At 43.8% G+C, this 27,578-nt stretch overlaps 1 protein-coding gene across 2 annotated transcripts in view; it reads right to left on the reverse strand.

The window, feature by feature from the left end:
- The window catches only part of SLC18A2 (solute carrier family 18 member A2), a 125,886-nt gene that overhangs the window by 40,849 nt on the left and 57,459 nt on the right, over nt 1-27,578 (reverse strand). Inside the window, exons 1-5 of one of the 2 annotated variants that reach the window (XM_056529778.1) lie at nt 14,222-15,265; nt 11,452-11,797; nt 7,864-7,922; nt 7,703-7,786; nt 5,403-5,495 (exon numbers count right to left, since the gene is read on the reverse strand). In XM_056529778.1, the coding sequence (XP_056385753.1) occupies nt 5,403-5,495; nt 7,703-7,786; nt 7,864-7,922; nt 11,452-11,797; nt 14,222-14,282 (643 nt within the window). In that variant the 5' untranslated portion in view covers nt 14,283-15,265. Of the gene's footprint in view, nt 1-5,402; nt 5,496-7,702; nt 7,787-7,863; nt 7,923-11,451; nt 11,798-14,221; nt 15,266-27,578 lie in introns of those variants that run through there. The other variant, XM_056529777.1, reaches the window with a different exon arrangement.

Here is a 27,578-nt window from a genome sequence, read left to right on the forward strand (position 1 = left end):
CCCCCCCCCAGCAACAGAGAAACCTAGAACTGCCTAATAATAATACACACCCCAGCAATAGAGGAACCTAGAACTGGCTAATAATACACCCCCAAGCAATATAGAAGCCTAGAACTGCCTAATAATACACCCTTCAGCATTAGAGAAACCTACAACTGCCTAATTATACACTTCCCAGCAACAGAGAAACCATGAACTGCCTAATAATACACCCCCCAGCAACAGAGGAACCTTGAACTGCCTAATAATACACCCCCCCAGCAACAGAGGAACCTAGAACTGCCTAATAATACACCCCCCAGCAATAGGGAAACCTGGAACTGCCTAATAATACACCCCCCAACAATAGAGGAACCTAGAACTGCCTGATAATACACCTCCCAGCAATAGAGAAACCTAGAACTGCCTAATAATACACCCCCAGCAAAAGAGAAACCTAGAACTGCCTAATAATACACCCCCCAGCAATAGAGAAACCTGGAACTGCCTAATAATACACCCCCCAACAATAGAGGAACCTAGAACTGCCTAATTATACACTTCCCAGCAATAGAGAAACCTAGAACTGCCTAATAATACACCCCCCAGCAATAGAGAAACCTAGAACTGCCTAATAATACACCCCCCAGCAATAGAGAAACCTAAAACTGCCTTATGTTAATGTGGTGTCCCAGTACAGGATATGCTCCTACAGTCCTGTCAGGTTGAGTCCCTGTACGTCCTCAGGGCTCTCCTGCAGTGTTTTCCCATAATGTGAATAGGTTGTCTATTAAGTGTAAAGGAACTTTGACGTTGGTCACATGATTGTTAGTTACACGATAATCTTTGTCACATGTTTAAGTCATATGCTTGTTACCCAGAGAACACCAGGTGACCCGCAGTTAGCATATGGGCTCCTTGCACAGCCCCCCTTTATAAGATAGGTAGGAGCTGCAATCGCTCTCTTATCTCTTCCTTCTAAGGTTCAGTCCAGACGTCTCAGGGTCAGTGTCCAGCACATCTGGAGACCTCAACCTAAATTGCAGCCACAAGTCAGTAAGTAAAGTCGTCTTTGTCATCATCTTCAGTCATGTCAAGTCAATTGTAGTCAGCGTGGCCTGCACCTATAGTCTGTCAAGTCCCAGCAAGCTGCGAGGTCCCTCGTGTTACTGGTCATCTCCTGGGATCCTGGCCAAATTGTACAGACTGTACCATCTGTCTACCTCAGTAAAAGCTAACCTTAACCTGGCCTTGGACTATTATTTAACCCTGCCTAACCTAGGACTAGTGGTGCTACCTTCAGGCGATTAAGGTTAAATCACGCCCTGTCGTCACAAACACAAAGGGGTTAATACCATCTACCCCTGGGCAACACCATCGGCCCCTTACACCTCACCTCACACTCCGTGGTTCACCACATTAAGTTCTTCCACAAATGAGGATCCTGTAATGCCTTCATGATGAATCCCCCCAGCAATGAAGGCACATTGAACTGTTTCATGATGGAATCACCCAGAACTACTTCATAATGACCCCCTACAATAGAGGAACCTAGAACAGTCTCTTGATGACAACCCACCAGTAATAGTTGAACATAGAACCTTCTTGATGATAACAACTCACCAGCAATAGAGGAACATAGAACCATCTCGTTTCCAGCAATAATGGAAACTAGGAATCTCTCATGGTGAAATACTCCAATAATATGGGAGTCTAAATAAAATTAAATGTTATCTACTTTTTAGGGGAACCTATAACCAACATATGGAGTAACTACTCCACATGCTATTGTGAAGGAAGCTGACACCAACATTTGAATAAACCTAGAACCGTCTTATGATGCAATATCCCTCCAATGGGTAAAAGTAGAACATGACGAACTCCACCTCTCCACACTCTTGTAGAGGAACCTATATCCAACACATGGAGGAATCTATAACTTTCTCAAACAACTCTTCCCCCCACAGTGGAGAAAACTATATCATAATGACATTTTCCATACTTTCTTGAAGACCCCGTTACCAACATATGGAGTAACTTAAAGTGTTTAATACTCTTACGAAGGAACCTGTCACCAATATATGGGGTAACCTAGTACATGTCCCTTATAAGAGTATGGAGGGAACCTACAGCCAACACATGGAGGATTCTCAAACTATCGCATCATAAAATCTCACCAACAATGAAGGAACCTAAAACATGATGGAATCTTCAATGGGGAAACTTAACACAACATTTTGAGGAACTTAGAACTGTCTCATGATAAAATACCCAGCAATCAAGAATGATGAAATCCTTTGTACTCTCTCGAGAGATTGTATCTCCAATATATTGAAGAACCTAGAACTCTGTCATATTGAACTCCTCCATACTATTATGAGGAAACCTCATACTAGTATCAACATACAGAGATGCTTAGAACTGTCTCATGATGAAATCCCCCCCCCCGTGACCTAGAACATGATGAGTTCTTCTACACACTTTTAAGGAACCCATTACCAACATATGGAGGAACTGAGAACTGTCTCATGATAAAATACCCAGCAATCAAGAATGATGAAATCCTTTGTACTCTCTCGAGAGATTGTATCTCCAATATATTGAAGAACCTAGAACTCTGTCATATTGAACTCCTCCATACTATTATGAGGAAACCTCATACTAGTATCAACATACAGAGATGCTTAGAACTGTCTCATGATGAAATCCCCCCCCCCCCCCCCCCCCCCCGTGACCTAGAACATGATGAGTTCTTCTACACACTTTTAAGGAACCCATTACCAACATATGGAGGAACTGAGAACTGTCTCATGATCAATTCCCCCAGTGACCTAGAACGCCATGATGTCTTCTGCATTCCTATAAGGAACCCATCACCAACATATGGAGCAACTGAGAATGTTCTCATGATAAAATACCCAGCAATAATGGAATTAAGAATAATTAAATCCTTTGTACTCTCTCAATGGACCAATATATTGAAGAACCTCTTAGAACTCTGTCATGATGTCATGATGAACTCCTCTATACTATTATAAGGAAACCTATTATCAACATACACAGAAACCTACAACTGTCTCATAAGGAAATCCCCCCCCCCCTAACCCATCACCAAAATATAAAGGAACTGAGAACTGTCTCATGATCGATTCTCCCCGTGACCTAAAACGCAATGATTTCTTCTACACTCTTATAAGGAACCCATCACCAACATATGGAGGCATTAACCACTGTCTCATGATGAATCCTCCATATTCTTATGAGGGAATTCATAGCCAATATATGAAGAAATCTAGAACGGTCTTATAATGAAATCCTCAAATTGTGGTCTGACAAATTGACCTTTCTAATGGCCATTAGTGTATGGGAACCAACAGGCAATGCAAATATAAAAACTGAACTGAATGACTCAAGAATTAAAGCGTTTTGTATGAAAATGATGCCATTTTGTACATGTAATAAGGAGACTTCATATGTCTCTGAGAAGCATATAGATGTTCCTGGAGATCCCTCTGGCTATGGAGGCACCTGGTGCCCCCTGCTCCAGTACGTCACCCCCCACAGGAGACACACTGACAACCAGCCCCGGCCCCTTCGCCTTCTCCGTCACCTCTATATGAAGACCCAGGCCAGAAAAATGAGTCATGAATCAGTGAAAACAACAAAAGGAGAAAAGTACTGACAAAGTCATAAATAATAATCACTTCAAACAAAGTCCTGGACACCGGCACCACCCTCTCTGTATGAACGCGGCTCACCCCGAGGTTTTTGGCCTCAGGAGATATGTGGTGCTGTAAACCCTCTAGCGATCCTTTAAACCTACAGTCATATGAAGAAATGGTAGAAAATGAGGGCAGCAACTCAGGGCCAGGTAGAGGGGTACTCCGCCCCTAGACATCTTATCCCCTATCCAAAGGATGTCTGATCGCAGGGTCCCGCCGCTGGGGACCCCCGTGATCTCGGCTGCGACAGCCCAGACATCCAGTGCACGGAGGGAACTTCGCTCCGTGCCGCATGACTGGCGATGAGGGGCGGAGGCTCGTGACGTAACGGTCACGCCCCGCTCATGATGTCTCTGCCACACCCCCTCAAAGCAAGTCTATGGGAGGGGGCGTGCCCGTGATGTCATGAGCCTCCGGCGCTGCACCCGACGTTCTAAATGAATGCCAGGTGCAGCAGGGAGATTGCGGGGGTACCCAGCGGCAGGACCCCAGTGATCAGACATCTTATGCCCTATCCTTTGGATTGGGGATAAGATGTCTAGATGTCTAGAGTGTCAAGTGCAGCACCTGAGGCTCATGACGTTACGTGCACGCCCCGCTCGTGACGTCATAGCCACTCCCCCTCAATGCAGGTCTTGCATTAAGGGGGCGTGGCCGTTACATCACGAGAAGGGCGTGGCTGTGACCTCATGAGCCTCCAGCGCTGCATCAGACGTTCTAAATGAAACTACGGGCATAGAAGAAACAGACTGTACAGCACTCACCAGGGAATTTCGCCGGGATGGCGACTTTATTTATTGCATTTAAGACGGGGTTACAGCAGCATGCTCGGAGGAAGAAGAACGCGAGCTCGGAGAGCTCGTGGGTAACCGGTTTCGCTTGGTCAAGCCCATGCCCAAGTGTTCTTTAGTTTAAGTTAAAGCACCCGTGGATAGCCGGGCAGTTGTCATCATCATCATCACTGCGGCTGTATTCCTATACTCCAATCCCGGAGTGCTGGACTCTGTTTTCTACATGTGTTTTCACAGACCTTCTAAATGAATGCCGGGTGCAGTAGGGAGATCGCCGGGGTCCCCAGCGACGGGACCCCCGCAATCAGACATATTATCCCCCATCCTTTGGATAGGGGATAAGATGTCTAGGGGCAGAGTACCCCCCATTTAGAGTGTCGGGTGCAGCGCTGTAGGCTCATGACGTCATGGCCACGCCCCCTCAATGCAAGTCTATGGGAGGGATGGGAACGTCTGTCACGCCCCTTCTATAGACTTGCATTGAGGGGGCGTGGCCGTGACATCACGAGGGGGCATAACCGTAACATCACGAGCCTCTGCCCCACATCGCCAGTCATCCGGGACAGAGAAAAGTTCACTCCATGCACCGGATGTCTGTGGTGACGCGGCCAAGATCTCAGGGGTCCCACCGCTGGGGATAGGGGATAAGATGTCTAGGGACGGAGTACCCCTTTCAAAGCACTGAGCTTCCTGGCCCTGAGCGTTGGTAAAGAAGCGTTGAAATAAAGAAGAACGTAAGGAACCTGCGAGTTGCTACCCTCATTTTTTATCATTTCTTGATATGACTGTATAAATAATAATGTCGGAAATATATAATAATAATTATAGGCAAAATTAGGAAATGTGGTTTTAATAATAATAATAATAATAATAATAATAAGTGAAATACAGATTGGGTTATTGAACTGACCCAGCACTCCCATGGCAAGTCCTCCCAGCGCGATCCCCATGGCGTTGCCTCGCTCCTCGTCGTCTGTGTACACACTGGCCAGCATCCCCATACCTGCAGAGCAAACACAGGGATTAATGGCCCCGCTGCCTCCGTCCGAAGCCCTAATCCCCCTTCACGAGGCCGGAGATACTCCGTGACCTTTAGGAGGAATGTGAGGAAATTAAAAACTCATGGAACAGTTATCACCACGGAAGATACAGAAGCGAAAAATCTTGAGAGCTACAAATCCCTTTGAATTTAAAGGGGTATTCTGACTTCAGGTAAAAAGATAAGTATGATGCAGGAACATAAAGCATTGCTTACCTGTCTGTCCCAGTCCTAAAACCACCATAAATCCATTTGTTTTGGGGGTCTTAGTCCTGTACATCCTGGTTCTACGTCTTGGTTAAGCTGTTTCTCAGTACATCAATTCCCAGAATGCATTGCTTTCCCTCAGCTCTCCATCATAGTTCTCCCACCCTGCCTACTTTGCTCCCACAGCACTCCTGACAGTTCCTTACCCAGACTTGCTGCAGATCATCTCAGAAGACTATCACACCATCAGTGAGGATGCAACACCTGCTGTATACATTCCCTGTCTGCTTCTCTACTTGTGACATTGTTCAGCTCAAGGCAGCATTCTGTATCCACACCTCACTCTCCATATATTTGCCAATAAAGGTATATATAACAGGGAGATGGTGATGTAGACTGTAGGGACTGGTCAAAAGTGATGACATCACTCAAGGGGTGGGGCTATTGCTCAGAGACAAGATCTATCCACGCCTCCTGAGACAGTAGAGAATGGTCTGTTGTCTCAGAAAAAAGGGAGGAGCCTGCTAAGACAACACCACACTGACAATGAGAGGACCACACAACTTTCTGTCAGGAGAAAGAGGGAGGAGCTGAGGAGATGAATTGAACACCACACTGTCATATGGAGGACTACACACCTTCCTGACAGGAGAGAGGTAGGAGTTGGGGATCTGCTAAGACAACACCACACTGACAATAAAAGAAGAACTACACAACTTCCTGTTAGGAGAGAAAGGAGCCAGGGAGCTGCTAAGACCACATCATATTGCAAATGAGAAGACTAGAAAACTTCCTATCAGGTGACAGGGAAGTGCTGAAACAATACCACACTGACAATGACAGGACTACACAACTTCCTGTCAGGGATAGGACAATCAAAAGCATGCTGAAGCCAGTACAACTATTGATAACACTATATTAGTAAGTTATATGTCTTGCCGTGATAGTCTTATTTAAATACATGACTCCACAAAAAAGAAAAAGAAAGCGGAGCGCTCACCAGTCCATAGCAGGCAGGCCAGGCAGATACGATAATCCAAGGACCGAGCACCGGTCCAAGCAGGGAGGCGTCGGATGGAAACAGGGGGGAGCTCATGCGTTGGGCCACGGACCGTTACACGCCCCTAGGCACTTCGTCAGGCCCCCGGTGCTCGGTACTTGGATTATCGTATCTGCCTGGCCTGCCTGCTATGGACTGGTGAGCGCTCCGCTTTCTTTTTCTTTTTTGTGGAGTCATATATGCTGCTGTTCATTTCTTAGCGTGTAGCGCTTACTTTCCTGCTGACATATACACCTGAGTCCGATACCCGAATCTTGTATGCACAGTAATTATATAATATGGGGGTGCTGGCTGAACTCGCTTTCTTTGTGAAAATATACTTATTTAAGTACAATTCTGTTACCGGAATGCCCCTTTAAGATGGACTTATACATCAACATGTCCATGACCAGTATCAGAAACACACAATGCTCCTCAATAAGATTCCAATTAACCAGATCCCCACTCACATGTATGGGGTGCACACCAAATTCACTCGAAATCCACATGAATAAAACAATGTGTGAGGCATAAACGTGTCCATACACATTGGTACAAAGTTAATGAAAACCAAAACCATATTTTTATGACAGGAGTCCCTGCTCCTCAACTTGTGAAGGAATGTAATGATACTCACCTCCTGTCTGTGACCAAACCTGAATGGGGGTTTCCCTCTGCTGTGCTCTAGTATAGTGTGCCATGGCTGAAAACTCCGCTCCAGGCCTGGCCGCAGACAGAAGCTGGGAGGGGGTGAGTATGTTTACACTTCACGGGTTCTAGCTTCACCACTGGTCAGGCATACAGCAAATGACTGGACAAATCACAAAAAATTCTGATTCAAACACATTTGAATTTTTTGTACAATTTAGAAAAAACCTAATTCATTCTGAACTAACCTTCCAAAAAATTGGGATATGTGACCTACCTGCCACAGAGGAGCAGGATGATCCGATTCCTTGCAGCGATCTTGCAATGAACAGTAAAGTGTAAGTCCCTGAGAAGGCGAACACTGCGGACAGAGGACGGAGAGGTAATAAAAATATATGAATATAATAGTGACCCCGAATCCACCCAGCAGCTACTTACTGATTGTGGAGAGAAACATAATGCAGAAGCCAGCGAACATTGGGATCTGATAACCAATCCTGTATGAAGAAATAAAAATAACATGTGATATGTATCAGGTGACAGATCTGAGGGATGTGATATGTATCGGGTGACAGATCTGAGGGATGTGATATGTATCAGGTGACAGATCTGAGAGATGTGATATGTATCGGGTGACAGATCGGAGAGATGTGATATGTATCAGGTGACAGATCTGAGGGATGTGATATGTATCAGGTGACAGATCTGAGGGATGTGATATGTATCAGGTGACAGATCTGAGGGATGTGATATGTATCAGGTGACAGATCTGAGGGATGTGATATGTATCGGGTGACAGATCTGAGGGATGTGATATGTATCGGGTGACAGATCTGAGGGATGTGATATGTATCGGGTGACAGATCTGAGTGATGTGATATGTATCAGGTGACAGATCGGAGGGATGTGATATGTATCGGGTGACAGATCGGAGGGATGTGATATGTATCGGGTGACAGATCGGAGGGATGTGATATGTATCGGGTGACAGACTGAGGGATGTGATATGTATCGGGTGACAGATCTGAGGGATGTGATATGTATCGGGTGGTAGATCTGAGGGATGTGATATGTATCGGGTGACAGATCGGAGGGATGTGATATGTATCGGGTGACAGATCGGAGGGATGTGATATGTATCGGGTGACAGATCGGAGGGATGTGATATGTATCGGGTGACAGACTGAGGGATGTGATATGTATCGGGTGACAGATCTGAGGGATGTGATATGTATCGGGTGACAGATCTGAGGGATGTGATATGTATCGGGTGACAGATCGGAGGGATGTGATATGTATCAGGTGACAGATCGGAGGGATGTGATATGTATCGGGTGACAGATCGGAGGGATGTGATATGTATCGGGTGACAGATCTGAGGGATGTGATATGTATCAGGTGACAGATCTGAGAGATGTGATATGTATCGGGTGACAGATCGGAGAGATGTGATATGTATCGGGTGACAAATCTGAGGGATGTGATATGTATCAGGTGACAGATCTGAGAGATGTGATATGTATCGGGTGACAGATCTGAGAGATGTGATATGTATCGGGTGACAAATCTGAGGGATGTGATATGTATCGGGTGACAGATCTGAGGGATGTGATATGTATCGGGTGACAAATCTGAGGGATGTGATATGCATCAGGTGACAGATCGGAGGGATGTGATATGTATCGGGTGACAGATCTGAGGGATGTGATATGTATCGGGTGACAAATCTGATGATGTGATATGTATCAGGTGACAGATCTGAGGGATGTGATATGTATCAGGTGACAGATCTGAGGGATGTGATATGTATCGGGTGACAAATCTGAGGGATGTGATATGTATCGGGTGACAGATCTGATTATGTGATATGTATCGGGTGACAGATCTGAGGGATTTGATATGTATCAGGTGACAGATCTGAGGGATGTGATATGTATCAGGTGACAGATCTGATTATCGGATATGTATCAGGTGACAGATCTGAGGGATGTGATATGTATCGGGTGACAGATCTGAGGGATGTGATATGTATCAGGTGACAGATCTAAGGGATGTGATATGTATTGGGTGACAGATCTGAGGGATGTGATATGTATCAGGGTCAGAGTTGGGGTCTATATTATGTATCAGGGGTCAGAGTTGGAGTTTATGACATGTATCAGGTGACAGAGTTTGGGTTTATGACATGTATCAGGGTCAGAGTTTGGGTTTATGACATGTATCAGGGTCAGAGTTTGGGTTTATGACATGTATCAGGGTCAGAGTTTGGGTTTATGACATGTATCAGGGTCAGAGTTTGGGTTTATGACATGCATCTGGGTCAGAGTTTGGATTTATGACATGTATCGGGGTCAGAGTTTTTAGTTTATGACGTATCGGGGTCAGAGTTTGGGTTTATGACATGTATCAGGGTCAGAGTTTGGGTTTATGACATGCATCAGGGTCAGAGTTTGGGTTTATGACATGTATCAGGGTCAGAGTTTGGGTTTATGACATGTATTGGGGTCAGAGTTTGGGTTTATGACATGTATCGGGGTCAGAGTTTGGGTTTATGATATGTATCGGGGTCAGAGTTTGGGTTTATGACATGTATCAGGATCAGAGTTTGGGTTTATGACATGCATCGGGGTCAGAGTTTGGGTTTATGACATGTATCGGGGTCAGAGTTTTTAGTTTATGACATGTATCGGGGTCAGAGTTTGGGTTTATGACATGTATCAGGGTCAGAGTTTGGGTTTATGACATGCATCAGGGTCAGAGTTTGGGTTTATGACATGTATCAGGGTCAGAGTTTGGGTTTATGACATGTATCAGGGTCAGAGTTTGGGTTTATGACATGTATCGGGGTCAGAGTTTGGGTTTATGACTAGTGTTGAGCGGCATAGGCCATATTCGAATTCGCGAATATTCGCGAATATATGGACGAATATTCGTCATATATTCGCGAATATTCGCATATTCGTTATATTCCCGTTTTATTTTCGCATATGCAAAGGTTCGCGTATGCGAAAATTAACACATGTGAAAATTCGCATATGCGAAACTTCGCATGTGCGAAAATGCGCATATGCGGGAATTAGCATACACTAATTTTCGCATATGCGAATATTCGCGCGCCAGTCTCACACAGTAGTATTAGAGCCTTCTTTACACCACACAAGCTGGAAGCAGAGAGGGGTGATCACTGTGATGTGTACTGTGAAGAAAAAAAAAAAAAAAAAAAATTAAAATTCGTAATTACGAATATATAGCGCTATATTCGCGAAATTCGCGAATTCGCGAATATGCGATATTCGCGAATAATATTCGAATTGCGAATATTCGTGAGCAACACTATTTATGACATGTATCAGGATCAGAGTTTGGGTTTATGACATGCATCGGGGTCAGAGTTTGGGTTTATGACATGTATCGGGGTCAGAGTTTTTAGTTTATGACATGTATCGGGGTCAGAGTTTGGGTTTATGACATGTATCGGGGTCAGAGTTTGGGTTTATGACATGTATCGGGGTCAGAGTTTGGGTTTATGACATGCATCAGGGTCAGAGTTTGGGTTTATGACATGTATCGGGGTCAGAGTTTGGGTTTATGACATGTATCGGGGTCAGAGTTTGGGTTTATGACATGTATCAGGGTCAGAGTTTTTAGTTTATGACATGTATCAGGGTCAGAGTTTGGGTTTATGACATGTATCAGGGTCAGAGTTTGGGTTTATGACATGTATCGGGGTCAGAGTTTGGGTTTATGACATGTATCAGGATCAGAGTTTGGGTTTATGACATGCATCGGGGTCAGAGTTTGGGTTTATGACATGTATCGGGGTCAGAGTTTTTAGTTTATGACATGTATCGGGGTCAGAGTTTGGGTTTATGACATGTATCGGGGTCAGAGTTTGGGTTTATGACATGTATCGGGGTCAGAGTTTGGGTTTATGACATGTATCAGGGTCAGAGTTTTTAGTTTATGACATGTATCAGGGTCAGAGTTGGAGTTTATGACATGTATCAGGTGACACCGCCTTTGTACCTGTTGGTCAGGGGCCCAATGAACGGATTGGTCAGCAGCTGAACAGTTGCCTTTGATGCAAACAATAATCCCACTTTGACGTTTTCATTCAGTAGGGTGGAGTCCGCCTTGGGGCAGTCATCGGGTGGAGTCGTGCTGAATGGGGCAGGTGTCTGGGTTGTTACCACGTCTGCCCCCTCCGGTCGTGACCTCTCTGTGACATTTGCCGTGACCAGGGTTGTGTTGTCGTAGTAGGAGAAGATAGCCTGGAAGCTGCCCGATGTTGGGGTCCCACTTGTTACCCCCTGAAAGTCACTGTTATTAGATTCATGGGTCATGGTGTAAAGGTAACTTGGGATAATGGGAACTAAGAAGAAGAGAGAAGGGGAAATATTAGCGGATTACAGTGATATAACAAGATGTCTCCGTTATCTCTCGGCGGTCCAGCCGGGGCTGATCATACTGGACATAGAAGGACTGGGACCTCCCATACGTCTATGGGACGTCCATGATGTTCACCACTCGTCATCACCCTGGACTGAAGAGGCTCGATAGCAGCTTCTGGACCACCTATTGTACCTACCTACTCTAACACATACAAGACTTTGTCGCCCATAAAACTTTAGTTACACATCTATAAATGGCAATGTAAACTTGGCGTGTACCGGACCAAACAAACACGCTACACCCAAAAAAGGAGGCACCAATGTTACACTTTGTAATCAAACATGAATAAACTTTATTGAAATAAATGCACATACATTTAAAATACATTTAAATTTTCTTTTTAAACCAACTGGTGCCAGAAAGTTAAACAGATTTGTAAATTACTTCTATAAAAAAAAAAAAATCCCAATCCTTCCAGTACTTATCAGCTGCTGTATAATACACAGGAAGTTCTTTTCTTTTTGAATTTCCTTTCTGCCTGACCACAAGTGCTCTCTGCTGACACCTCTGTCCAGGTCAGGAACTGTCCAGAGCAGGAGCAAATCCCCATAGCAAACCTCTCCTGCTCTGGACAGTTTCTGACGTGGACAGAGATGTCAGCAGAGAGAATCACCAGTTGATTTAAGAAAAAAAAAAAAAATGTTTTCCAGTGGAGTACCCCTTTAAAATCACTAAAAATAGAGTCATATAGGCACTTCAAGATGAAAGGTAAGAACAGCGTATGACAAAAGGATTTGTAATACAAAATCAAAGCTCCGCAATATACCTGCCATGTGCCCAAGTGGACACCAGAGCACCTACACCCCAACGCACGTTTCGCGTATGGGCTTCGTCAGGGGGCGTCAAATGACGCCCCCTGACGAAGCCCATACGCGAAACGTGCGTTGGGGTGTAGGTGCTCTGGATTTTGTTTTACCTATCCTTTTGTCATATGCTGTTACTTTGCACGTTCCCTGATTTTGCATTGTTTACTGGTTTGTGCAATTTGTATCTGTGGTAAGCTTGAGGGGTGTAGGGTGAACAGGGGTGTTGCAGAGTAGTGATGCAGGGTGTAGCATTAACCTTTGATTGTCGTGACGCCAGGGTGCGGGCTTCCTCTATGTATATGTCCTACCGCCACCCGTCCCATGAACGATAGGGACGAATAAAGGATTGTCCACAGCAGAGGTTGTAGTAAACCAAGAACGAACTTTACTGCAGATTTTATGCAAGTGCAGATAATACACAGTCTTCTGATACAGGCTCCTCACAGGTTTGCCGGGACTTTGTAGTGAAATGAGGTTTGACTTTGCTGTCCGCTATGCCACTGTATTTAGGGGTAGTTTTAGGTTCAGTAGTCCTGCAGGATTTGTAGGTTTTTTGAGCTGGATTAACTCACGCTTAGGTGACTGCTGAAGTGGAAGGCTTCAGGCCTAGCTAAGAAAGCGAATTAAGTGGCAGCAGCCCCTTATATATGAAGGGGGCAGGATCAAAGCTCATTGGTTTGGCAAACCTGTCAGTCCTGACCTAAAGCATTATGGGCATATCACATGACCCATCACATGACCCAAAGGTCCTTGAACCTTAGCATAACACAATTATTAAGGGTCACATGACCCAAGGTCCTGTACATTATTACGCTATGACAAAATATATTAAATATATACATTTTTTGGATAGCATTATGAGGCGACTAGGGGTTAACCCATCACGAGAGCCCCGAAAGCATGGAGGAACTCTGACTATGGGGGCTAGAGATGAGCGAACTTACAGTAAATTCGATTCGTCACGAACTTCTCGGCTCGGCAGTTGACGACTTATCCTGCATAAATTAGTTCAGCTTTCCGGTGCTCCGGTGGGCTGGAAAAGGTGGATACATTCCTAGGAAGGAGTCTTCTAGGACTGTATCCACCTTTTCCAGCCCACGGGAGCACCTGAAAGCTGAACTAATTTATGCAGGATAAATCATCAACTGTCGAGCCGTGAAGTTCGTGACGAATAGAATTTACTGTAAGTTCACTCATCTCTAATGGGAGCTTACGACCAAGTCCAGTACCGGGACACCACATATATTTTCTGCTCGGTTCTACTGCATTTTAACTGTACTTATTGATACCATCCCCTTATTCTCTGTACCTTTCCTCTTGAAGTGCCTATATTTTTTGTGATTTTAAATGTATGTGCATTAATTTCAATAAAGTTTATTCATGTTTGATTGGTACCTCCTTTTTGGGTGTAACCCATAAAACATTATTACCACCCCCTACCTCCCGCTGTTATATGGTCACTATCTCCTCCCTTACAATCTATGTGTAGGCGCAGGTGGGGGGTTATCTTATATTTATATTGCATTTTGTATCTGCACCTGGTAATCTTCCCTTGACTCTCACCACCTCCGTGCTCTCTCTGTAGAGTGTGCGCTTCATACACACGGACCCCCACCCCCGTTGTTTTATCAGTCGCCTCTTCCCATCACATAATGGAGACTTCTGTATTTGCTCAGGTTCTGCTCACAAGACGACACAATACACTTCTGAGAATTCAGCAACTGGAGATCGCGGCCGTGCGTCGTATCGGCTGAATGGGAAATGCTGTGAGCTCCATAGTAATCACCGACCCCATGAGGACACCTCCTATCTGCTACAAACTGGAGAAACATGACTAGAGAACAACCTGGAGTGATGACTGGAGACCACCCCAGGTTGTGCCCAGCATGGATCATATACCATCTAAGTCACACAAGGCAGCGTAGAGAGTAGATTTATGGAGACTGTGTCCTATAATAGAAATGATAGAGATTGTGCCCTACAGGGGAAAGTATAGAGACTATGTCAAACAAAGGAAAGTATAGAGACTGTGCCCTACATACAGAAAGTATAGAGGCTGTATCCTACATACAGAAAGTATAGAGAGTATGTCATACAAAGGAAAGTATAGAGACTGTGCCCTACATACAGAAAGTATAGAGGCTGTATCCTACATACAGAAAGTATAGAGAGTATGTCATACAAAGGAAAGTATAGAGACTGTGCCCTACAAGGCAATGTATGAAGATCATATTCTACAACAGAAATTATAGAGACTATGTCCTACAAGGGATGGTATGGAGACCATGTCCTACACGAGGAAGGTATAGAGGCTATGTCTTACACAAAGACGGTATAGAGACTATGTCCTACACAAGGGAGGTATAGAGACTATGTCTTACACAAAGACGGTATAGAGACTATGTCCTACACAAGGGAGGTATAGAGACTATGTCTTACACAAAGACGGTATAGAGACTATGTCCTACACAAGGAAGGTATAGAGACTATGTCCTACACAAAGACGGTATAGAGACTATGTCCTACACAAGGAAGCTATAGAGACTATGTCCTACACAAAGACGGTATAGAGACTATGTCCTACACAAGGAAGGTATAGAGACTATGAGGGAGATTTATCAAAACCTGTGCAGAGGAAAGTTGCCCAGTTGCCCATAGCAACTAATCAGATTTCTTCTTTCATTTTTAACAAGGCCTCTGCAAAATGAAAGAAGCGATCTGATTGGTTGCTAAGGGCAACTGGGAAACTTTTCCTCTGCACGGGTATTGATAAATCTCCCCCTATGTCCTACACAAGGGAGGTATAGAGATTATGTCCTACACAAGGAAGGTATAGAGACTATGTCCTACACAAGGAAGGTATAGAGACCATGTCCTACACAAGGAAGGTATAGAGACTATGTCCTACACAAGGAAGGTATAGAGACCATGTCCTACACAAGGAAGGTATAGAGACCATGTCCTACACAAGGAAGGTATAGAGACCATGTCCTACACGAGGAAGGTATAGAGACTATGTCCTACACAAGGAAGGTATAGAGACCATGTCCTACACAAGGAAGGTATAGAGACTATGTCCTACACAAGGAAGGTATAGAGACTATGTCCTACACAAGGAAGGTATAGAGACTATGTCCTACACGAGGAAGGTATAGAGACTATGTCCTACACGAGGAAGGTATAGAGACTATGTCCTACACGAGGAAGGTATAGAGACTATATCCTACACAGGAAGATATAGAGACTATATCCTACACGAGGAAGGTATAGAGACTATGTCCTACACGAGGAAGGTATAGAGACTATATCCTACACGAGGAAGGTATAGAGACTATGTCCTACACAGGAAGGCATAGAGACTATGTCCTACACAAGGAAGGTATAGAGACTATATCCTACACAGGAAGGTATAGAGACTATGTCCTACACAGGAAGGTATAGAGACCATGTCCTACACAAGGAAGGTATAGAGACCATGTCCTACACAGGAAGGTATAGAGACCATGTCCTACACAGGAAGGTATAGAGACTATGTCCTACACAGGAAGGTATGGAGACCATGTCCTACACAAGGAAGGTATAGAGACTATGTCCTACACGAGGAAGGTATAGAGACTATGTCCTACACGAGGAAGGTATAGAAACTATGTCCTACACAAGGAAGGTATAGAGACCATGTCCTGCACAAGGAAGGTATAGAGACTATATCCTACACAGGAAGATATAGAGACTATATCCTACACAAGGAAGGTATAGAGACTATGTCCTACACAGGAAGGTATAGAGACTATGTCCTACACAAGGAAGGTATAGAGAATGTAATCTAGAAAGGAACTTACTGTATATAGAGTGTGCACTACAAGAGAAAGTATAGAGACTGTATCCTACATACAGAAAGTATAGAGACTGTATCCTACATACAGAAATTATAGAGACTGTATCCTACATACAGAAAGTATAGAGACTGTATCCTACATACAGAAAGTATAGAGACTGTATCCTACATACAGAAAGTATAGAGACTGTATGCTGCATACACAAAGTATAGAGACCGTATCCTACATACAGAAAGTATAGAGACTGTATCCTACATACAGAAAGTATAGAGACTGTATCCTACATACAGAAAGTATAGAGACTGTATCCTACATACAGAAAGTATAGAGACTGTATCCTGCATACAGAAAGTAGAGACTGTATCCTGCATACAGAAAGTATAGAGACTGTATCCTACATACAGAAAGTATAGAGACTGTATCCTGCATACAGAAAGTATAGAGACCGTATCCTACATAGAGAAAGTATTGAGACTGTATCCTGCATACAGAAATTATAGAGACTGTATCCTGCATACAGAAAGTATAGAGACTGTATCCTGCATACAGAAAGTGTAAAGACTGTATCCTGCATACAGAAAGTATAGAGACTGTATCCTGCATACAAAAAGTATAGAGACTGTATCCTACATACAGAAAGTATTGAGACTGTATCCTGCATACAGAAAGTATAGAGACTGTATCCTACATACAGAAAGTATAGAGACCGTATCCTACATACAGAAAGTATAGAGACTGTATCCTGCATACAGAAAGTATAGAGACCGTATCCTGCATACAGAAAGTGTAAAGACTGTATCCTGCATACAGAAAGTATAGAGACTGTATCCTACATACAGAAAGTATAGAGACCGTATCCTACATACAGAAAGTATAGAGACTGTATCCTGCATACAGAAAGTATAGAGACCGTATCCTGCATACAGAAAGTATAGAGACTGTATCCTGCATACAGAAAGTATAGAGACTGTATCCTGCATACAGAAAGTATAGAGACTGTATCCTACATACAGAAAGTATAGAGACCGTATCCTACATACAGAAAGTATACAGACTGTATCCTGCATACAAAAAGTATAGAGACTGTATCCTGCATACAGAAAGTAGAGACTGTATCCTGCATACAGAAAGTATAGAGACTGTATCCTACATACAGAATGTATAGAAACTGTATCCTGCATACAGAAAGTATAGAGACTGTATCCTGCATACAGAAAGTATAGAGAATGTATCCTACATACAGAAAGTATAGAGACTGTATCCTACATACAGAATGTATAGAAACTGTATCCTGCATACAGAAAGTATACAGACTGTATCCTGCATACAGAATGTATAGAGACTGTATCCTGCATACAGAAAGTATAGAGACTGTATCCTGCATACAGAAAGTATAGAGACTGTATCCTACATACAGAACGTATAGAGACTGTATCCTGCATACAGAAAGTATAGAGACCGTATCCTGCATACAGAAAGTGTAGAGACTGTATCCTGCATGCAGAAAGTATAGAGACTGTATCCTGCATACAAAAAGTATAGAGACTGCATCCTACTTACAGAAAGTATAGAGACCGTATCCTACATACAGAAAGTATAGAGACCGTATCCTACATACAGAAAGTATAGAGACTGTATCCTGCATACAGAATGTATAGAGAATGTATCCTACATACAGAAAGTATAGAGACTGTATCCTACATACAGAAAGTATAGAGACCGTATCCTACATACAGAAAGTATAAAGACTGTATGCTACATATAGAAAGTATAGAGACTGTATCCTGCATACAGAAAGTATAGAGACCGTATCCTACATACAGAAAGTATAGAGACCGTATCCTACTTATAGAATGTATAGAGACTGCATCCTACATACAGAAAGTATTGAGACTGTATCCTGCATACAGAAAGTATAGAGACTGTATCCTGCATACAGAAAGTATAGAGACTATATCCTACATACAGAACGTATAGAGACTGTATCCTGCATACAGAAAGTATAGAGACCGTATCCTACATACAGAAAGTATAGAGACTGTATCCTACATACAGAATGTATAGAGACTGTATCCTGCATACAAAAAATATAGAGACTGTATCCTGCATACAGAAAGTATAGAGACCGTATCCTGCATACAGAAAGTATAGAGACTGTATCCTGCATACAGAAAGTATAGAGACGGTATCCTACATACAGAACGTATAGAGACTGTATCCTGCATACAGAAAGTATAGAGACTGTATCCTGCATACAGAAAGTATAGAGACCGTATCCTACAAACAGAAAGTATAGAGACCGTATCCTACATACAGAAAGTATAGAGACCGTATCCTACTTATAGAATGTATAGAGACTGCATCCTACATACAGAAAGTATTGAGACTGTATCCTGCATACAGAAAGTATAGAGACTGTATCCTGCATACAGAAAGTATAGAGACTATATCCTACATACAGAACGTATAGAGACTGTATCCTGCATACAGAAAGTATAGAGACCGTATCCTACATACAGAAAGTATAGAGACTGTATCCTACATACAGAAAGTATAGAGACTGTATCCTACATACAGAATGTATAGAGACTGTATCCTGCATACAAAAAATATAGAGACTGTATCCTGCATACAGAAAGTATAGAGACCGTATCCTGCATACAGAAAGTATAGAGACTGTATCCTGCATACAGAAAGTATAGAGACGGTATCCTACATACAGAACGTATAGAGACTGTATCCTGCATACAGAAAGTATAGAGACTGTATCCTGCATACAGAAAGTATAGAGACCGTATCCTACAAACAGAAAGTATAGAGACCGTATCCTACATACAGAAAGTATAGAGACCGTATCCTACATACAGAAAGTATAGAGACTGTATCCTACATACAGAATGTATAGAGACTGTATCCTACATATAGAAAGTATAGAGACCGTATCCTACATACAGAAAGTATAGAGACCGTATCCTGCATACAGAAAGTATAGAGACTGTATCCTACATACAGAAAGTATAGAGACTGTATCCTACATACAGAAAGTATAGAGACTGTATCCTACATACAGAAAGTATAGAGACTGTATCCTACATACAGAATGTATAGAGACCGTATCCTACATACAGAAAGTATAGAGACTGTATCCTACATACAGAAAGTATAGAGACTGTATCCTGCATACAGAAAGTATAGAGACTGTATCCTACATACAGAATGTATAGAGACCGTGAATTACAAGGGGAAGTATAAAAACTGTGCTTATTGGCCTAGATATATCTGTCTGAAACCAAAGCTGTCTAGTTTTGCCCATAGCGACCAATCACTGCTCACTTGAGGACGGATGGCGTACAGGTATGCCCTGGTCCTACTCCTGCAGTTTGAAGTGGGCTCACAAGCTGAGCGCGCTTCATACCCGGTGGGTCCCGATTGCTATCAGCAGCCAGAATCCACGGTGTATACCAGACATCCCTGATCGGGCCTAGACGTTGCAATCCATCCCCCTCGCCATCTGATCGGTGCTCTGATGTCAGCCATGGCAGGCCACCGATAACACTGATTAATTATCAGCACTGAACAGCGTCTGCAATCGCAAGATTGCGTGTTATATCCCCCTATGGGGACTAAAAAAAAAGTAATAAAGTGTAAAAAAAAAAAAAAAAAAAAGTTAATAAAAGTGAATTAACCCCTTCCCTAATAAAAAAAAATCCACCCTTTTCCCGTTTTTTAATTAAATATTGTAATAAAAAATAAACATAAACATATGTGGTACCGCTGCGGGTGTAAATGTCCGAACTCTTAAAATATAAGGTTACTTAAACCGCACGGTCATATGGCGTACACGTAAAAAAAAATACCAAATTCCAAAATTGTGCATTTTTGGTCACTTCATATACCATAAAAAAATAATAAAGTACCATCAAAACAAAAATGGTACCACTAAAAACTACAGACCACGGCGCAAACAATGAGCCCTCATATAGCCCCGAATGCGGAAAAATAAAAAAGTTATAGGGGTCAGATGAGGAAATTTTTTAGCATACAGATTTTGGTGCATGTACCGTATTTTTCGCCCTATAAGACGCACCGGCATATAAGACGCACCCAATTTAAAAGTACAAAATCTAGAAAAAAAAGATTCTGAACCCAACAGTGATCTTCAACCTGCGGACCTCCAGATGTAGCAAAACTGCAACTCCCAGCATGCCCGGACAGCCAACGGCTGTCCGGGCATGCTGGGAGTTGTAGTTTTGCAACATCTGGAGGTCCGCAGGTTGAAGACCACTGGTATAGGAGGTAATACTCACGTGTCCCCGCCGCTCAGGACCCGTCACCGCTGCCCTGGATGTCGCTCCCTCGCTGTCGCTGCGTCCCCGGGTGTCCCCGACGCTCCGGATGTCTTCTTCCCCGGGATCCACGCTCTCCCCGTCGCCGTCATAACGTCGCCGCCATCACGTCGCTACCCACGCCGCTCCTATTGGATGACGGGGCGGCGTGCGCCGCGACGTGATGAAGTCGAAGGAGAGCGCCGGCCATGCAGGGGATCCCGCCACGGAGTAGACACCGAGGAGGCAGGTAAGGTCCCTCCCGGTGTCCTGTAAGCTGTTCGGGACGCAGCGGTGAAAATTTCACAGCGGCGGTCCCGGACAGCCCGACTGAGCAGCCGGGTTAGTTTCACTTTCGCTTCAGACGCGACGGTCAGCTTTGATCGCCGCGTCTGAAGGGTTAATACAGGGCATCACCACGATCGGTGATGTCCTGTTTTAGCCGCGGGTCCCGGCCGTTGATGGCCGCAGGGACCGCCGCGATAGGTGTGTGTATTCACCGTATAAGACGCACCAACTTTTCCCCCCCAGTTTTGGGGAATAAAAAGTGCGTTTTATAAGGCGAAAAATACGGTAGTTATCATTTTTTATAGTAGTAAAATAAAACTTAATTTGGTATCCTTGTAAACGTATGGACCTACAGAATAAAGATAAGGTGTAAAAAAACGTAAGTGGAAAAATGAAAATTGGTCTCGTCCTTAAAGGGGTACTCCGGTGGAAAACTTTTTTTTTTTAAATCAACTGGTGCCAGAAAGTTAAACAGATTTGTAACTTACTTCTATTAAAAAATCTTAATCCTTCCTGTACTTATTAGCTGCTGAATACTACAGTGGAAATTCTTTTCTTTTTGGAACACAGAGCTCTCTGCTGACATCATGAGCACAGTGCTCTCTGCTGACATCTCTGTCCATTTTAAGAACTGTTCAGAGTAGGAGAAAATCCCCATAGCAAACACATGCTGCTCTGGACAGTTCCTAAAATGGACAGAGATGTCAGCAGAGAGCACTGTGGTCATGATGTCAGCAGAGAGCACAGTGCTCGTGATGTCAGCAGAAAGCATTGTGTTCCAAATAGAAAAGAATTTCCTCTTTAGTATTCAGCAGCTAATAAGTACTAGAAGGATTAAGATTTTTTTTAATAGAAGTAATTTACAAATCTGTTTTACTTTCTGGCACCAGTTGATTTAAAAAAAAAAAAAAAAAAAAAGTTTTCCACCGGAGTACCCCTTTAAGGGGTTAAAGGAGTTGTCACACAAGGCAAAGTTAAAGGGGTACTCCGCTGCTCATCGTTCCGAACGCTGGAGCAGGCGGCGGGAGCTCGTGATGTCATAGCCCTGCCCCCTCATGATGTCACGTCCTGCGCCCTCAATGCAAGTCTATGGGAGGGGGCGTGACGTCCGTCACGCCCCCTCCCATAGACTTGCATTGAGGAGGCGGGGCGTGACATCATGAGGGAGCGGGGCTATGACGTCACAAGCTCCCGGCACCAGCGTTCGGAACAGTTTGTTCCAAACGCTGATCAGCGGAGTACCCCTTTTTAATATATCAGAAGGGACCACATAAATATATGTAAGGAGAACAGTAAAGTAAATGACATCCCTGTACGGTTCTTCTCCCCATGGATCTGATCACTTCCTGCTTTTTTCTCTGACCATGTTGTTGCCAGGCAACAGAGCAGACACTTTCCCACAATCCCCCTTGCTCATATGCACAGTGGAGACCAGCAGCTGGAGACCTCAGGCGTACTGAGCATGTGCGATCACCTCTGGGGGTCGTCACCAAGGGCAACAGTTATCCAAACAATACAGATACATAGGGATAAGGAAGTCTATTGGGGAGATTTATCAACACCTGTGTAGTTACCCATAGCAACCAATCAGATCGCGTCTTGTATTTTTTTTTTTTTAAACAAAAGAAGCAATCTGATTGGTTGCTATGGGCAACTGCACCATTCTACCTCTACCTTTGATACATCCCCCATAGAGATCTAATATATTACACTGTTAGAAATGTTTGTACTTTTGAAATATGTTTCATTTCACAAAATGCGTCAGTTTAGACCTACTATTAATGGGGCCACCCCTATAACATTAATTACATCCTATAACAATCTCTGGTAAAATGAAAGCTGAGCTGTAATTGGTTGATATCGGCAAAACCAGACAGATATAATTTCAGGTAGATTGATAAATCTGTCCTCAAAGGGAAAGTATAGATACTGTGCCCTATAAGGAAAGGGATAGAGACTGTGCCCTATAAGGAAAGGCATAGAGACTGTGCCCTATAAGGAAAGGCATAGAGACTGTGCCCTATAAGGGATAGAGACTGTGCCCTATAAGGAAAGGGATAGAGACTGTGCCCTATAAGGAAAGGGATAGAGACTGTGCCCTATAAGGAAAGGGATAGAGACTGTGCCCTATAAGGAAAGGCATAGAGACTGTGCCCTATAAGGAAAGGGATAGAGACTGTGCCCTATAAGGAAAGGGATAGAGACTGTGCCCTATAAGGAAAGGGATAGAGACTGTGCCCTATAAGGAAAGGGATAGAGACTGTGCCCTATAAGGAAAGGGATAGAGACTGTGCCCTATAAGGAAAGGCATAGAGACTGTGCCCTATAAGGGAAGGGATAGAGACTGTGCCCTATAAGGAAAGGGATAGAGACTGTGCCCTATAAGGGATAGAGACTGTGCCCTATAAGGAAAGGGATAGAGACTGTGCCCTATAAGGAAAGGGATAGAGACTGTGCCCTGTAAGAAAAGGGATAGAGACTGTGCCCTATAAGGAAAGGGATAGAGACTGTGCCCTGTAAGAAAAGGGATAGAGACTGTGCCCTATAAGGGAAGGGATAGAGACTGTGCCCTATAAGGAAAGGGATAGAGACTGTTCCCTGTAAGAAACGGGATAGAGACTGTGCCCTGTAAGAAAAGGGATAGAGACTGTGCCCTATGAGGAAAGGGATAGAGACTGTGCCCTATAAGAAAATGGATAGAGACTGTGCCCTATAAGGGATAGAGACTGTGCCCTATAAGGGAAAGTATAAAGACTGTGCCCTATAAGGAAAAGGACAAAGACTGTGCCCTATAAGGAAAGGGATAGAGACTGTGCCCTATAAGGGAAAGTATAAAGACTGTGCCCTATAAGGAAAAGGGATAGAGACTATGCCCTATAAGAAAAGTGATAGAGACTGTACCCTATAAGGAAAGGGATAGAGACTGTGCCCTATAAGGAAAAGGACAGAGACTGTGCCCTATAAGGAAAGGGATAGAGACTGTGCCCTATAAGGGATAGAGACTGTGCCCTATAAGGAAAGGGAGAGAGACTGTGCCCTATAAGGGATAGAGACTGTGCCCTATAAGGAAAGGGATAGAGACTGTGCCCTATAAGGAAAGGGATAGAGACTGTGCCCTGTAAGAAAAGGGATAGAGACTGTGCCCTATAAGGAAAGGGATGGAGACTGTGCCCTGTAAGAAAAGGGATAGAGACTGTGCCCTATAAGGGAAGGGATAGAGACTGTGCCCTATAAGGAAAGGGATAGAGACTGTTCCCTGTAAGAAAAGGGATAGAGACTGTGCCCTGTAAGAAAAGGGATAGAGACTGTGCCCTATGAGGAAAGGGATAGAGACTGTGCCCTATAAGAAAATGGATAGAGACTGTGCCCTATAAGGGATAGAGACTGTGCCCTATAAGGGAAAGTATAAAGACTGTGCCCTATAAGGAAAAGGACAAAGACTGTGCCCTATAAGGAAAGGGATAGAGACTGTACCCTATAAGGAAAGGGATAGAGACTGTGCCCTATAAGGAAAAGGACAGAGACTGTGCCCTATAAGGAAAGGGATAGAGACTGTGCCCTATAAGGGAAAGTATAAAGACTGTGCCCTATAATGGAAAGTATAAAGACTGTGCCCTATAAGAAAAGGGATAGAGACTATGCCCTATAAGAAAAGGGATAGAGACTGTACCCTATAAGGAAAGGGATAGAGACTGTGCCCTATAAGGGAACATATAAAGACTGTGCCCTATAAGGAAAGGGATAGAGACTGTGCCCTATAAGGCAAGGGATAGAGACTGTGCCCTATAAGAAAAGGGATAGAGACTGTGCCCTATAAGGGGAAGTATAAAGACTGTGCCCTATAAGGAAAGGGATAGAGACTGTGCCCTATAAGAAAAGGGATAGAGACTGTGCCCTATAAGAAAAGGGATAGAGACTGTGCCCTATAAGGAAAGGGATAGAGACTGTGCCCTATAAGGGAAAGTAGAGATACTGTGTCCTATAAGGAAAGGTATAGATACTGTGCCCTATAAGGATAGGTATAGAGACGATGTCCTACAAGGGGAAGTATAGAGACTGTGCCCTATAAGGATAGGTATAGAGACTGTGCCCTACAAAGCAGAGTATAGAGAACATACCATACAAGGAAAGTGGGATAGTATTGCATATATACACTCACTGATATCCAGCTGTTCAATAGCTTATAATGTGCGGGAGCTCCACGTAAAATATAAGAGACCTAAACCGGGGAAACTGCGTTACACGTACCCGTGTGCCAAATATATACTGGTTTAAAAAATGGAAAACTAGCAGTCCTACTAGGCTTGGAAGAAAATGTAGAATAAGGCAGAATAAATAGAGATAAATAAAAAAGAAGGAAAGGAAGTGTCTGATAATAAGATATAAAATATAAGGACATTTATTGAATAATACTGTGAGGTCTGGGGCAGGGCTGCAGACAGATCAATAAAATAGAATGGTAAAAGTTACTTATAAACATTTAAAACATGACGTTATAATAGTATCGCACTGAAACGGTGGACAATGGGGGCGGATTATAGACAATGTCTGTAATAGGATATGTCCAATAAACAGTTTGTGCAGCGCTGGAGGCTCGCAGTTACGAGCCCACTGAGGATACTTGTATGTGCAGTAGCGCTAAAGATCTATCCTCTATACCCCGAGGGCGCGGGGAGAAGCTGAGAGGGCAGTAAAAGACCAATAGTGGTGGACAAATAATCCAAATAGTCCCGAACGTCTTGTGCAAAGGCAGACTTGGACCAGACGCGTTTCGGGGAGCAGCGTCCCCTGTTTCACACAATCTTTGCATATTCACCATTGAAAAAGGGGACGCTGCTCCCCGAAACGCGTCTGCTCCAAGTCTGCCTTTGCACAAGACGTTTGGGACTATTTGGATTATTTGTCCACCACTATTGGTCTTTTACTGCCCTCTCAGCTTCTCCCCGCGCCCTCGGGGTATAGAGGATAGATCTTTAGCGCTACTGCACATACAAGTATCCTCAGTGGGCTCGTAACTGCGAGCCTCCAGCGCTGCACAAACTGTTTATTGGACATATCCTATTACAGACATTGTCTATAATCCGCCCCCATTGTCCACCGTTTCAGTGCGATACTATTATAACGTCATGTTTTAAATGTTTATAAGTAACTTTTACCATTCTATTTTATTGATCTGTCTGCGGCCCTGCCCCCGACCTCACAGTATTATTCAATAAATGTCCTTATATTTTATATCTTATTATCAGACACTTCCTTTCCTTCTTTTTTATTTATCTCTATTTATTCTGCCTTATTCTACATTTTCCTCCAAGCCTAGTAAGACTGCTAGTTTTCCATATTTTAAACCTGTTCAATAGCTTGTTTACAGAAATTGCTAATCAGCCAATCACATGGCAGCAACTTAATTTATTTCGGCATGTAGATGTGGTCAAGACAACTTGCTCAGGTTAAACCCGAGCATCAAATGGGAGAAGAAAGGAGATTTAAAGGGGTACCCTGACCCTAGACATCTTATCCCCTATCCCCACGATCTCCCTGCTGCACCCACTTGTCATCAGCCTCACGGAGCGAAGATCAACAGGGGCCGCCCCCTGGTGACGTCACACTCTTCCCCCTCAATGTAAGCCTATTGGAGGGGGCTTGACGGCACAATACTCTGGCCCCTGTATTGTCAGTCATCAGACAGGGAGCGATCTTCGGTCCGTGAGGCTGATGACAAGTGGGTGCAGCAGGGTGTCCCCTCGATCAGTCATCTTATCCCCTATCCTTTGGATGGGGGATAAGATGTCTAGGGTTGGATTACCCCTTTAAGTGACTGTGAATGTAACATGGCTGTTGGCACAAACTGATGATCTACTGGGATTTTCTCACAGTTTGCAGAGAACGGTCTGAAAAAAGAGAAAATATACAGTGAGGAGGAAAATGTCTTGTTGATGACAGAGGAGAATGGGCAGACTGGTGTGAGATGACAGAAAGGGTAACAGTAATTCAAATAAACACCGGTTACACCCAAGGTCTGCAAAATACCATCTCTGACCGTCCAACCTTGAAGTAGATGGGCTACAGCAGCAGAAGACCCCACCATCACAATGTGACTATAGCAGCAGTATAGAGAATGTGACATACAGGGGGCGATAAAGAGCATATGTGCTGCAGGGGCAAAAAAAAAAGAATGACTGCTTCTCAGAGGACCTATAAGCAGGGCCCCGGGCCCCTTCCTATGGCGGCTCACATAGGGCTCTTGTAATTCTTTACCTGTCACCATTTCCGATCGGAAATGTGATGTTTGCCGAGATGGAAATTAAATGAAGGAAGATTAACCCCTCGAGGGCATGTCAGTCCAGAGACGTCAGAATCCATACAAATTCTCCAGATCTGCTGCGTCTTCTCCTCGTGTTATTAATGTCACCACGTCTCCAGGATCGGACTATCACTGTATATAAACC

The sequence above is a fragment of the Hyla sarda genome, chromosome 7 (genome assembly GCF_029499605.1).
Source record: "Hyla sarda isolate aHylSar1 chromosome 7, aHylSar1.hap1, whole genome shotgun sequence".
In the NCBI taxonomy this organism is placed as follows: Eukaryota; Metazoa; Chordata; class Amphibia; order Anura; family Hylidae; genus Hyla; species Hyla sarda.